The sequence below is a fragment of the Populus euphratica genome, unplaced genomic scaffold, assembly GCF_000495115.2.
Source record: "Populus euphratica unplaced genomic scaffold, PopEup_1.0 scaffold11.1, whole genome shotgun sequence".
Lineage (NCBI taxonomy): Eukaryota > Viridiplantae > Streptophyta > Magnoliopsida > Malpighiales > Salicaceae > Populus > Populus euphratica.
In genome coordinates, this window is record NW_011499878.1 from 556,516 (window position 1) to 570,970 (window position 14,455).

A 14,455-nucleotide genomic window follows, 5' to 3' on the forward strand; every position below is an offset into this window, starting at 1 on the left:
TCATTATTAATATCATATGTGAAAATGTTAGCCATGTGTGACTACCCAAGTCCCTCACCTGAAAGCTATAGTAATATTATTATCTCACCTCGACTAAGAGACAATAGCCTTAATAACTTATAAGTAGAAAATGCACATCTCTTTTCAACAAATGCCTTTTAAAAAAACAAAATCTACTATATGGTTTCACTAAGACAATAATTCTTGGGGAGCCTATCATGTCTGGGGATGGACATACATCATTAACTATCTCATTAATTTACTTGAAAGCTAATAGTATATATCTATTTTTTATTCTTCACTAAGTAAAACCCTATTTTGCATTGCAATATAATTGTGATTTTAAAAATTCTTGATTTTTTTATTTCAAATTAATTTTTAAATGATTTTAAATTATTTTGATGTACTAATATAAAAAATTAAAAAATATTATTTTAAAATATTTTTAAATAAAAATAACTTTAAAATACAACATCACAGTACTTCTAAACAAACTCTAATTAAGCAATGCAAGCCTTCTGTATATATATCAAACTCCGTAAAAAAATGGCCAGCGAAGCCATGACGTTAATTAGTGAGAAGCAGTACGTATGAATTCAGGAACCAGTTATGGGCACATCCGTAGGTTCAGATATAATTGTCTGGATTGAAAGTGAAAGACACACACACACATGTATGTAATTAATCCTAACATGCGAACACACACACACACACGTGTGTGTGTGTGTGTGTGGACACACAATGAATTAATTAAATACCATGTATCTTCTCTCCCTGTTTTTTCAAACTTAATTAGGGCAGCAGTAGAAATTAACTAAAAATACTGGATCAGCGGTGCTTGATGACTCCTTCCTTTGTTTCTAATAGGCATCATCAATCAAGATTAATTAATTAATTAATTAATTATATTGACAGTCATTGTGGCTTAACAAAGTAGTTTCATGGTGTCGTAGCTTGATTTGGACCACCACATATGCATATCAATGTCAGAGAAACAAGGCTGTCTCTCCATTATCAGAAAAAAAAAAAAAAAATCTTATAATTTCCTGCAAAACTTTCACCATGGAGCTAATACCTGCCGCTTGTGCAAACCTGAAAGTATTATTTTAAAAAAATTATTATTTTATTTGAAAATTTATAAAAATAATTTCTTTTTATTTTTAATGTGAACAAATTAAATCCATAAAAAAAAAATACTCACTCAGAAACACAGCCTTACTGATCAAGGGTCTCGAAACCAATTTCAACATAAAGGGTTTCAAATCTGAAGTCATGTGCACAACAATTTGCAACATGCATGTATTTTCTATTGCAAATCTGTATAAAATTACGAGTTCTACACACACACACAAATATACATATATACACGCAGCCAATTACGAGTTCTACATATAATCAAGATTAAATAGAGCTGGAAAATATCAACCATATATATTAAGATCCAGTGGAAACTAACCTAGCTCCTAGCTTGATAATTAGTTAATTTGAAGATTGGCAAACTCTAAGGTTAGGTTTCAAATTAAATTGAAGAGGAGTTCATATGATGGATTAATTCATGATTTTACTTCGGTTTTAACTTTTTAATATCTTAAAATGATGTGGTTTTGTTTTAAATTGACAGTAATTAATTCATAATCTTTTTAATTGCACTCACAAGATAGTATTATTCAATCCCTCCTCTTAATTATTCGTACCGATGCTATTTCACTAAATAATTTGCAATATATGTCCACAAATTCTGATCTTAAATTTAAGATAATTGTAGAATACATACGTAATCTGATAAATTAAATGAGGAAATCACTACCAAACCGACGTGTTTTTGGCATCTAATTACTTAGCTTTATCTATATGGCCGACTATGCCGGCCTTCCTGTTGTATTAAACTAGGGCTGCAAAAAAAGAAAAAGAAAAAAATGTTATATCAGAGACCATTTCTTTGGTCACCTTTGCCTTCACTTTCTCTTTAAAAATGGACTTCAACTCCCCTTTTCACCCTCCCACCACCTCCAGTACTGTCTCTCTGATCCCCTTCTCTGTAGTTCATATAGCTTAAGCTTACACTTAAATAGGGGCTAAAGTGATGAAAGGAGCCTATGAAATGGCTCATGGGGCTCTTGATTTGATACAGCCCCATGAACCAATATGGGATCACTGTGCCTCTGTAGGATTTCCAGCTCCAATTTCTAACCCCTTCCCAAAGCCAGTGATTGAAAATCGCTGCGTGAACTTGGAGAGGAATGAGCTCTCTGAGTGGGTAGAACATGTAACAAAGCAGCTCATTGATGACTTGCCGGATACGGAAACTCATGACAGCTTGCAAACAGGCACACGAATGGTCTATGGGGACAACAGTATTGTCCCGTCACTCTTGGGTGATCACTTTAGGCCGAAGAAATCTATGAGGAGAAGCTATTTTGATGGAAATGGGGAAGAGCTCCAATGGAGCCATGAGCTTGGAGTACACCAGGCAAACATTTCTGAAAAAGAAGGGAGTGCTAGATCAAGCATGAGTAGGATAGATGAAAACGGTTTGAACTTAATAACCCTACTGTTGGAGTGTGCTGTTGCTATATCAGTTGATAATCTTGGTGAAGCTCACAGAATGTTGCTTGAGCTGACTCAGATGGCTTCTCCTTACGGCCCTTCTAGTGCTGAAAGGGTTGTGGCTTATTTTTCTAAGGCCATGGGTAGTAGGGTTATAAACTCGTGGTTAGGTATTTGTTCTCCATTAATCAACCACAAGAGCGTTCATAGCTCCTTCCAAGTCTTTAACAATGTCTCTCCTTTTATCAAATTTGCTCACTTCACCTCCAACCAAGCAATCCTTGAAGCTTTTCAACGCCGCGATTGCGTTCACATAATCGACCTTGATATCATGCAAGGCTTGCAATGGCCGGCCTTATTTCACATCCTGGCCACCAGAATTGAGGGTCCACCCCAAGTTCGAATGACCGGCATGGGCTCATCAATGGAAGTCTTGGTGGAGACAGGGAAACAACTTTCCAATTTCGCTAGGCGACTTGGACTGCCATTTGAGTTCCACCCAATTGCAAAGAAATTTGGAGAAATTGACGTGTCAATGGTGCCACTCAGGAGGGGTGAAACACTAGCCGTGCATTGGCTACAGCATTCCCTCTATGATGCCACAGGACCTGATTGGAAGACATTGAGACTTCTTGAAGCATTGGCCCCAAGAGTTATCACATTAGTTGAGCAAGACATCTCGCATGGTGGATCTTTCTTGGACCGTTTCGTGGGCTCTCTGCATTACTACTCAACACTGTTTGATTCCCTTGGTGCATATTTGCCTTGCGATGATCCAGGCAGGCACAGGATAGAGCATTGCCTTCTCTACAGAGAAATCAACAATATATTGGCAATCGGAGGGCCTGCACGAAGCGGTGAGGACAAGTTCAGGCATTGGAGAAGTGAGCTAGCTAAGAGCTCTTTTATGCAGTTGGCAATGAGTGGAAACTCGATGGCTCAAGCACAACTTATATTGAACATGTTCCCTCCTGCTCATGGCTATAACCTTGTGCAAGGAGATGGAACTTTGAGGCTGGGTTGGAAGGATACTAGCTTGTTCACTGCATCTGCTTGGACTTCACGTGCTTCTAGATAGCATCTAATTAATTCCAGTACTGTTTTCATTTTTCATTTTTAGTGTTTTCTAGTAATTAATCTGTGGCGAGTATTATAAATTTCTCGTGGAACTCACATTAAATTCTAGCTCTCTCCAATTAATCCAACTGTAAAAGTTATGACATTGCCACTGCTACAAGCTTGAAATTACCATCAATGCCCACTATACAGCTACATATAGCAAAATAAAATTTAACCAGATCACAAAGTAACTTAGTGAAATGCTCTCTAGCTAGACAGCAACAGAGCCAAATTCTGGAGAGGCAGATTTGTTGGCACGTTCCAATAAGAAGATCAAAGTGGATATGGGAAAAGCAACAAACGGAAGAAACGTCAAACAAAGGAGCTGATGGGGAGATCTAGAAGGAGTGGGCTTAGCTATGAATTAAGATTATCTAATGGGGTCATCTTATTTGGATAATCTAAATAGAGGGGAGGGGCTTATGGATGAATACATATAGGAGGATGAGGAGTAATCAAATTGTGCGCAGAGGAAAAGAGACGTCCAAGGGAACCTTGGAAACAGACTTTGATCATCAAGATCATGGGACGTACGTGAAGTGGGATACACGTATCTCATGAAAAGGCTTAGAATGATGAGGAGGATCCAAAGACATTTCAGCCTAGTCGATTTGGGAAATGAATTTTTTATGGAAAAATTCTCATAGTCTGAAGGTAGGGAATATGTTCATTTTGGAGGGCCTATCATTTATTTGATAGTTCGAACATGACATCTAAACTTTGATCCATATGAGACGATTACCGAAAAGGTTGCAGTGTAGGTCAAATTGCCAGATTTAACCATGGAATACTATAATAATTTTGTATCATGAAGAATTAGCGATCATATAAGGAAGACATTAAAAGGGGGTCGTACCACATCTTTTAGCACAAGGATCAACTATGCTAGAATTTGCGACGAGGCCAATATGGTCAAAAAAAGAGAAAAAAACAATACTCCCATGCACATCAAAATCACGAGGAGAGTAGGGAGGTGATAATCATTGAGAATGAGAGCAAAGATGATGATGATATGGTGCGGAGTCCTATACAGCAGGAGAGTGGTCGAGCTACTAGACTTGAGGTGGAAGAACAATTTGGATAATGGATGGTGGCTGCACGAAGACGACAAAGTAATGTTAGGAAAGAACCGATTATGGCAAGTAATAACGACCCTAATAAAAATCTCGTGAATAATAGGACTATTTCCAAAACAAGTTTGACGAGTAAGGAAATTGTTAAAATTAAAGTGTGGGTTTAATGTACTAAGGGAGGTGTACATGGGGAGCAATGAAGAAGATATGTTTATTAATAATAAAAAAAAATAAAAAATATTCAAGTGAGGTGATTGTGGAAAAGATACAAAAGAAGAGGTGGACATCAGAAATAAAAGCAGGACAATGAAGAAGATATGTTTATTAATAAAAAAAAAAAAAATATATTCAAGTGAGGTGATTGTGGTAAAAGATATAAAGGAAGAGGTGGACATCAGAAATAAAAGCAGGCCTAAAAGAGGCACAGTTAGTAAGTTAGGTAATAAAAGGGCTGTGTTACATGGGCCACAAGGGGTTAATAAGAAGAAATAAGTTGACCCGAGGATTAATGAGGTGGGCTTGAGTAATGAACTCTCTCTTGGTAAATAGTACCAGTGATAATGAAAATAATAGGAAATTTCATCTATAACACAAAAACAAACAAGTTATGGTGAATGATGAAGATTGACCGACAATTATCTTGTTCCTATCAATGGTTGATGAGATGCTTGTTGGGGAGGGGGGTCTGTTCAAATCCAAAGAGGTGAATTGTTTCAAGAACTAGGATCTCCTGAATCAAGCTATCATGGAGGTTATAGGAGCTAATTTTAGTGTATTAATTTTTAAAAAAAAAAATTTAAAATTTTTTTTTAAGATATTTTAACATAAAAAATAATTTAAAAAACAATTATAGTTTTAAATATGCCCTTAGTTAAAGATGATGCTAAAGTAGCAATTCTTTTACAATTTATTATTATAAAGTTTCTGTGTTGGAATTGTAGAAAGGCAGGAAATGATAGGTTTTGTTTGATTGTTAATGATTTGAGGAGGAGCTGCAAAGTTGGTGTAATGACAATCACTAAGCCTATCATAAATAGGGTGGTAGCTGATAAAATAATATAAAAACCAGGCTTTAATGCAAGTTTTAGGGTAAAAGTTTAAAGGAGAAATGGAGGAACTTAGTTGTCGTGGAATAAAAATAAAATGGAGCTAAATACCGTGAAATTTTCCCAAAATCTTGTACATAAAGATTAAATTATTTTCAATCAAAACTTAAATATACTATATTTATATATAAATTAAAATGCACTATAAAAATATATTTTTTTATGGTATTTTTTAGAACTCAAGCATGAATAGTAATAAAGGGAGGTGACCATTTATCAACCAAGCCACGCATTTGACCAGTGAAACTTTGATTGAGCTGGAAATACTTTGATTGAAAGGTTTAGAGGTAGTGTGTGTTTTTTTTTTCGAGTTTTATTATTGTCTTCGAATTATATATATATCTTCACATCTTTTATGCTTCAAGAGGACATCAATTTACATCATAATTGTCATAAAAATATATTTATTTTTATATATTTATCTCCAAACATGTAATTAAACATCTTTTTATTCTTTATACAAATAGTTCTTCTATATCGAGATAGGAAGCCATGCAACAATTGAACATAGGATTCCCCGGGTGATGTGTGCTGTGCCTTTTCACTTACAGGGAGCAAGTGTATCTCGTCGTATCCAGAGAGGCCCAGTTGTCATCAATAAACCAGAGAAAGATAGTTACAGTACATGAGTGCTGGAATTATGATGGACACGTGGGGCAGACTCTCATGTTGCAGTGAAAGAGGAGAGAAACATTTTACAGAAATTATTCTTTTTTATTTATAAATTTTAAAAATATGCTTACGTATACCCCATAAAAAATATTATATATATAATATTTCACATTAAAAAAAATATCCAGAATCAGATAGGTGACATTTAACCTTATAGAATGTATTTTCAACTTATAAGTTGTCAAAAATAAAATTATGAGGAGTGAAAATCAAATTGAACCGAGTAAAAATAAAAGTATTTTACAAGAAAAAGTAGATTAGAGCTGAAAATAATTTTTGTTAAGATAAAAACTGTAATATTTTATATCAAGAAAAGAATGTTAAAAATCAGATATATATAAAACAGAAGATATTTAATTTTATAAAACATATTTTGAGACCTGTGAATTGTTAAAAACATAACCATGAGATGTGAAAATCAGTTAGATTAAACCAAAACAGATAATATTCTTTAAAAAAAAAAAGAACGGGGCCTTACAACATCTACACCATAACTAAACTGATTTGCAAGGACAGCTTCGTGGAAATTCAATGTAATTCAGTCACGTTTTCAACCGTGTTTGAAAAATGCATCAATCCTAATGTAGGAAATTAAAAAAAAAATCTACACATCTAATGTAGGAAATTAAAAAAAAAATCTAAGAAAATATTTTTAAAAAATATCGTTTATATTTTGTCTTTTATCGTGCATTGGCTGACTGGATTACCGCTCGCCAAGCTGGTCAGAATAAGTTATCTACTGTGAAGGAAATTGTCCGAGAATGGATAACATGACGAGGAGCCCGTGGAAACATTGAACTCTCGAAGGCAAAGTCAAGAGGGGCAAAAAAAAAAAAACATGGCACTGGCAACTGCTAGGAAATGTTGAAACATGTTGCATGACAATTTCTTCATCAAATTCATTGCCCTGGTGAGCCCATCACGAGTTCTTGCTTGTCCTGTATCTTTTTTTTTTTTTTTAAAGCCAGGCATGAACTGGATTTGGATTTTTTTTTCCCTTCTTTCTGAATAAATTGAACCCACCAGGTAATGTTAACGATTTTTCTTGGTCGTCACTGCTTTGTGTTATCGTCTTCTTCACTCAAGGTTGTGAGTGGATTCAATCTGGCATGGCTTGCTTGGTCAAGGTTCATAGATTTGACTTCCCTCGGGAACTTGAGTGGAAATGGGTATGAACTACAGGAAAAGTTTTCAAAAATGCCCTTTAATCGGCACCCGTCGACGTTAAACGTTCAATATGAATGAGAAATACAAAATAAATAAATAAAAAGGGGGCATAAACTCTTAAAATAGGAAAAAGAAAATGTCAGTGAAATCATTAATTGTGTGATTTTTCTGTCCATTGCTGAATTGTTTTCAAGCTCTAACTAACGTGTTAGGTATGGAACTCGATAGATCAAGAACCTGGAACGGTATAGATTAAAATAAAATAAAAAGTTCAGTTGATTTGGTAAAAATTCCAGGTTGGTTTAATGACTCCGTCGCTCATCAACTCGTTTATTTTTTTTATTTTTTTTTTATATATAACTCGTGATGCGGGATTTGCCCTAATTCGTCCATGCTGGATTCTAAAAGTATGCGTCCATGCAATAAAAGAAATTTGCTAAAATTGACTGGGTGAAGTTAAAAAAGGATGTCCGAGGTTTCTTTCAGTTGGAGACACATCGCATAACTAATTAACTACCTGAAATAGAATGGCAATGATGTGAGGAGTAAACTTGCACCAGAGCTATGACTAAGGTGGTTGAGAAAATCTAATGATAATTGCGAATTTAATTGTTTCAATAATTAAAGAAAAAAAGGTGGAATATATTATTCCCTAATAAATTTCAATGTAAAATATCCAGTCTTGAGATTTAGTAAGCGTTTCAAAACGCGGTTATATCTATTATTTTTAAATATAAAAAATTAATTTGTTTATGTATTTTAGATTTTTTTATTCTTTAATCTTAAAAATAAAAAAATAATATTTTAATTTATTGTTAATCTTAAAAATAAAAAATATTATTTTAATTTATTTTAATATAAAAAATAATTATAATTATATTTCCAAACACGTAATTGAAAGAGATGAAGAGGCAATAACAGGAGCAACACAGTGTTATCATGTTGATGGTCAACCTTACCCACCATTTTAATTTGGATTAGTATATCTCGTGAGCTTGATGATTCATGTCAACACGGTTCTTGTTGACACCAGCCATTGATGCACACTGTCATGACATCTGTAATGTCAGGTATTTTTTAAATTTTAAATAAAAATTGTTTTGTATTAATTTATATTTCAGTTTAAATTAAATCTTTAAATGATATTAAGCGTTCATTGATAGTTTGTTACTAGTATCGAATAATATGAAGAAATAAAAAGATACTTTTCAATTATTTCTCGTCAATTATCTTAATAATAGATTTAACATTGCTATGAAAGGTATATTTTATAATATATTTTAATCAGTATTGTACTGTAATACCTGTTAATCATCATACTTGTTAATCTTCGGTTTAATCTATAAAAATACTAGTCTATGGTCTAATCCAAGTTTAATCTATAAAAACATACTATTTTTAATTAAATAATATTATTTTTATATTTTTATTAAAATAATATTATTTCATAGAGTAATTTAAAAAATAAAACTTGGTTTAGTCTTGTTAATTCGCAACTCTATCATTTAATATGTGATTAATAATAATATGTTTTTTAAAATTATTTTATATTTAAAAATATATTAAAAAATTTAACTTATAGTATCAAAATTATAAAAAAATACACTAAAAACTACTAATTACATATTGTTTAAAAAGTAAATATTTTTTAAAAAATAACTAAAAGAATAGGCTATTAACTTCTAGAAGTAAAGTTTAGCTCGAATCAGGTTTTATAAATATAATTTTAAGATATATATATATATACACACCAAACAAAAAAGTAACAGAAAAGGTGAAAAGGAAGGGGTAGAAAGAAGAGAAAGGCAAGCACGTTTTCAGCCGAGCCTGACAGCCCGGACTGAACCGGAACCGGACGTGTTAGGTTAGACGGCAGACGAGCAAGAGAAGGTCTCGCTTCCCTTCCATCAAATTAAAAATAGAATATTTATGTTTATATTAAACTAGTAAAATTAAAAAAAAAAAACAAAAATACTTGAAATAAAATAAAATACTCCTACCTGATTGGGGAGTTCTATCCTCTCTTCTCCTCTCCTTCCCCTTTTTAGTTTTCTCTCAGACATAAACCCAAACACATCGCCGTATTTTCTCCGAACTTCCATTTTTTTGTTAAGCGCAAACCATTTTTTTCTCGATCTGCATCTTCCAATTTTGATTTACAGTAAAAAATTTAGTTTCCTTTTACATTTGATTTTTACATATCAGATCAATGTAGCTTTGTTTGATCTCCCTAAAACAAATTGAAACAAATTAGGTTTTTCTATTTTCGCCCCTAACTTCGCGACTGGCTGTTTCTTTTTTTGTCAAAACAATCAAAGGATGTGATTTTTTTTTTATTCCGTATTTGACTTGTTTTACGATTTTTTTATTCTTCTTCTCGATTTTGTTTTCAATCTTGAGTTTTAGTTTCAAGCTGGTAAATCTGCTGGGTTTGGATTTTGTGCATAGAAGAAAGGGAGAGCACAAATCTATCTAGGTAAATTTAGAAATTTTAGAGCTTCTGAGGGCTTGAAGAAGAAAAAATGGAAAAAACAAAGATTGACCATATGGTTGGTGGCAAGTTTAAGCTTGGCAGGAAGATTGGCAGTGGATCTTTTGGGGAGCTATTTCTGGGTATAAAGTTTTTGGCTGTTTTTCTCTTACGTTTTATTTGTCTAAAAGTTTGTGTTTTTTCTGGTGATTTGATTTGGGTTTTTGTTTTTAGGTGTAAATGCGCAAACTGGAGAGGAAGTTGCTGTTAAACTGGTATGTTCTAAAAGGATTGTTCATTTTTTATTTGGTTTGGATTTTGGAGGAGAGGAGTGGTTATCTTAGCTGCTTATGTATTTATTTGTCGATTTTTTGGCCAAAAAATGTGTTTTTTGAGATACTTCTTTTTCACTCGTAGCGGGTATCTGAGATGTAAAATTTTAAGTTGTTCTTGTATATGATACTCCTCTTTCACTGCGTAGCGGGTATTTGAGATGTAAATTTTTATTGCATTTGCTTTTGTAGCGTCGAATTTCTAAGAAATGATACTGAAACAGGCAAACAATCTACTGATGTAGATTTAGACGGGGGCAGTTTACTTCTAAAGGATTTAGAACTGTTATTGATAATGATAAGAGTGCCACATGCGCTTTGTAAGGATAAATAGAATTTAAGCTTCTTCCTTATCTTAGTGAAGGAAAGTAGGAACACAGATCTGTATCTAGGATGATACAAATTGCATCGTTAACTGCATGATTGATGTGAAAATAAGTCCTTTGTATTCCTTTTTTTTCCCTGAAAGAGAGCATTTTGAATGAGAATTTCTTTGAGCATGCTTGTCTTCTTCTCTCCAGTATTCCTTGTGATTCCTGACCCTTATTTGCTCTAAATTTCAGGAATCTGTAAAGACCAAGCATCCACAGCTTCATTATGAGTCAAAGTTGTATATGCTTCTTCAAGGAGGGAGTATGTCTCTCTATCTTGCTACACACATGCAAATACAAATTTGAAATATCTTTGACTGGTGGATGATTCTTTTTTATTAGCAGATTATGTTATCCTTTTTAGGATGCACCTTCTAGATTTTTCAATACCACTTCATGTTAGGGTTGTGCCCCAAATATTCCTTAGAAGTTTACTCCAGATTACATTTAGGGGAAGTATTATGAGCATCATGCTAGGGTTGTGCCCTGAATATTCTTAAGAAGTTTAATTCGGATTACATGTAGGGGAAGTATTATGAACATCAAGTTTTTATAATAATTCAATTTAATTTTCCTTTAATGAAGCTGGAATTCCCCATCTCAAGTGGTTTGGAGTTGAGGCCGAGTACAATGTCATGGTCATTGACCTTCTTGGACCAAGTTTGGAAGACTTATTCAACTACTGCAACAGGAAATTCACATTGAAAACAGTGCTGATGCTTGCAGATCAACTAGTAAGTACATGTGGTTTGTTCTTCTTAAAGAATATATCTTACTCTGTGAATTAATCCCTCCTCATTCCCTGTCGCTTCAGATTAACAGAGTTGAATACATGCATTCAAGAGGTTTCCTGCACCGTGATATAAAGCCTGACAACTTTTTGATGGGCCTTGGCCGCAAAGCAAATCAGGTATGCATTCCTGTGTGGTTCCTGTTAGCTACCTTAATAAATTAGAACATATGCTTTCTTGTCAGTGTAATCTTTATTACATTTTGTATTTATTTGTTTATTACATATTTAAAGTGAAGGAGATGATATTTTCAAATTGTTATTATAGGTTCCGGCTTGTTTCTGTTTTATATATGCATTTTTTGGGACCATATAATACAGGTATATGCCATCGATTTTGGTCTTGCAAAGAAGTATAGAGATCTTCAGACTCACAAGCACATTCCATACAGGTAAATTTTTATGTTTGCCTCACAGTGCACGTACATTGTATTTTTCAGCCGCTCGTGCACTAACCATTTAGACAAGATAGTTAACTTCTCATTACCTAGGCATAGTGGCAAATAGAAGAGGTTGGAGACTAGGTTTAGCCATAAGATTTTCTGTTTTCAAGAATGTGGCAAACTCTACCAGGCATGATGAGCACTGCTGCCTGTGCTCATATTAGGCATAGAATGATGAACACGGCAATTTTACCTCCTTTTCTGTGCCTTAAAGTTTGAGCTTTATTTAGATTTATGCAAGGATAATGTCAGGCAGATAGCAGTAAGCCATATTGGAAATTAAGGTTGATTTTGAAGTGTGGTTTCATGGCATGCATGAATTGTGATCCATCTCCATAGAGTTCCAAACATACAGCCACCTATCGAATAACGAGGGTGTTTTCTATTTTGGATGTAAACTGCTCAATTTTTATTACTGTTTTTTTTTCAATTTAAGTTATTTTTGGTCATGGCGTGGACCTCATGGTGGCTTTTGGATTTAGTTATGGGTTAGGCTAGTTGGTACATGTCCAATATTCTTCCTTTTCCATTAACTACGGTTTTTAATCATCATCAATAATCAAATTTTTGTACCAAGAGATAAGCCATATTATATAAAACTTCTTACAATTCTATCTCAAGTTCCTTATCACTAATAGAATTCATAGATTCTATCTCCACTAGATCTTTTCTGACTTTTAACAAAATTTTTGTTCCAGGTCCTGTGCAATCTCTCCACGTTTAGAAAAAAGATAATTATTATATCCTGCTCAATTTTATCCGAAGTTTATTATCACTAAAAGACATCATAGATTTGATTTCCACTAGATCTTTTTTGACTGTTAACAATTTTCATTCCAGCTCCTATGAAATCTCTCCTTGTATAGAAAAGGATAGATGTGATAATTTACTGAAAAAACAAAGGACTTATGGAGAACATGCCCATCTCTTGTGTACGTGTGCGCATGCTCACATGTGATTGTTTTTCTACTTGTGGTTACATCTCTTATTAGTGCTTGCTTCTCTCTATTTATTTTTCCCAGTTTTTATTGTTTACAGCAAGCAGTGTAGAAAATGATTTCATTGAGAAACTTAACGAGGTTTTTTGGGTTATAGGGAGAACAAGAACCTTACAGGCACCGCACGGTATGCAAGTGTCAATACTCACCTCGGAGTTGGTTAGTCAGTTTTCTTCTCTTGATGAATTTTGAATTGTCAACAGGAATTTACTATAAGATACTTTGATATATTTAATGCATTACCTGATGGAATTATTCTTACTATATTTGCAGAACAAAGCAGACGGGATGATTTGGAATCTCTTGGTTATGTGCTTATGTATTTCTTAAGGGGCAGGTTGAGTATATAGCAGCCAAGCACTTGAATCAAAACTTCTTCCTTTATTATTTGTGCGGGGGAGAGTGGATATTGTTTCCTACTTGATGTTGAATAATTTGTGCAACATTTTTGCCCATTCATTTTGTGCAATTTCTTTGCTTCAGTCTTCCCTGGCAAGGATTAAAGGCTGGCACAAAGAAGCAAAAATATGATAAGATCAGCGAGAAGAAAGTTTCAACTCCTATTGAGGTAATTTGCTCTGAAGTCCTAATAATAGACAATGTCATTGATGAAATTTTATTTAGTGAGAGACCTCATGTTATCTGCTAGATCAAAAGTTTGATATTCTGATGGACACAGTTACTGCATGGGAATTAGCCTGGCAAAACCAGGGACGAACTTTAGTTTACTGTCTGTATGGGATCCAGACTATGCTGAATGCTTGTTATTAAGCATAAAAAATTGCACAGCCCGATGTGCTTCTTTTGAATAACAGTCCAAAGTGTTTGCTCCAAATGCGAATGTGTCAAATGCCTTATTTGTATAAGTTAGTGTGTAATCACAACCCATGCACTACTTCTCATTGAACATTGTCTCCGCACTAGATCGTGGCCCAATGTTGAAAGTGCAGGGTAATTCTAGTCTCTAATTTACTGTCAGCCTGTCATACATTTTTTTCATGCTTCTACTTGGTAATATAAATCTGTATCATATTAACAGGTGCTTTGTAAGTCATACCCCTCTGAATTTGTATCATACTTCCACTACTGCCGATCACTGCGGTTTGAAGACAAACCAGACTATTCATATTTGAAGAGGCTGTTTCGTGATTTATTTATTCGAGAAGGTAAACTACTAGCGGTGGCTCTCTCTAAGTTATTTTGCAGGTATTTGACTAAAACTTTGAATTTTTCATGTTGCTGCTGCTGCAGGTTATCAGTTTGACTATGTCTTTGACTGGACTGTTTTGAAGTACCCTCAGATTGGTGCCAGCTCTAGAGGACGGGTGAGTGCTTAAACTTGTGGGCGTGAGTTTCTTGTTTGGGGA

The 14,455-nt window shown here is 34.0% G+C and overlaps 2 protein-coding genes across 3 annotated transcripts in view; both read left to right on the plus strand.

Moving 5' to 3' along the window:
• The first annotated feature begins 2,083 nt into the window (after window positions 1-2,083).
• Window positions 2,084-3,660, plus strand: LOC105128741 (protein SCARECROW-like). Its single transcript, XM_011030538.1, has one exon. It carries the CDS (start codon window positions 2,084-2,086, stop codon window positions 3,623-3,625), a length of 1,542 nt encoding a protein of 513 aa, XP_011028840.1. The 3' UTR covers window positions 3,626-3,660.
• A 5,846-nt stretch (window positions 3,661-9,506) lies between these two features.
• LOC105128742 (casein kinase I-like) overlaps window positions 9,507-14,455 on the plus strand; it is a 6,724-nt gene continuing 1,775 nt past the window's right edge. The window contains exons 1-11 of one of the 2 annotated variants that reach the window (XM_011030539.1): window positions 9,507-10,297; window positions 10,389-10,429; window positions 11,050-11,119; window positions 11,443-11,591; window positions 11,672-11,767; window positions 11,969-12,039; window positions 13,186-13,247; window positions 13,362-13,425; window positions 13,572-13,656; window positions 14,128-14,254; window positions 14,340-14,413. In XM_011030539.1, the coding sequence (XP_011028841.1) occupies window positions 10,207-10,297; window positions 10,389-10,429; window positions 11,050-11,119; window positions 11,443-11,591; window positions 11,672-11,767; window positions 11,969-12,039; window positions 13,186-13,247; window positions 13,362-13,425; window positions 13,572-13,656; window positions 14,128-14,254; window positions 14,340-14,413 (930 nt within the window). In that variant the 5' untranslated portion in view covers window positions 9,507-10,206. The remainder of the gene's footprint in view (window positions 10,298-10,388; window positions 10,430-11,049; window positions 11,120-11,442; window positions 11,592-11,671; window positions 11,768-11,968; window positions 12,040-13,185; window positions 13,248-13,361; window positions 13,426-13,571; window positions 13,657-14,127; window positions 14,255-14,339; window positions 14,414-14,455) is intronic. The other variant, XM_011030540.1, reaches the window with a different exon arrangement.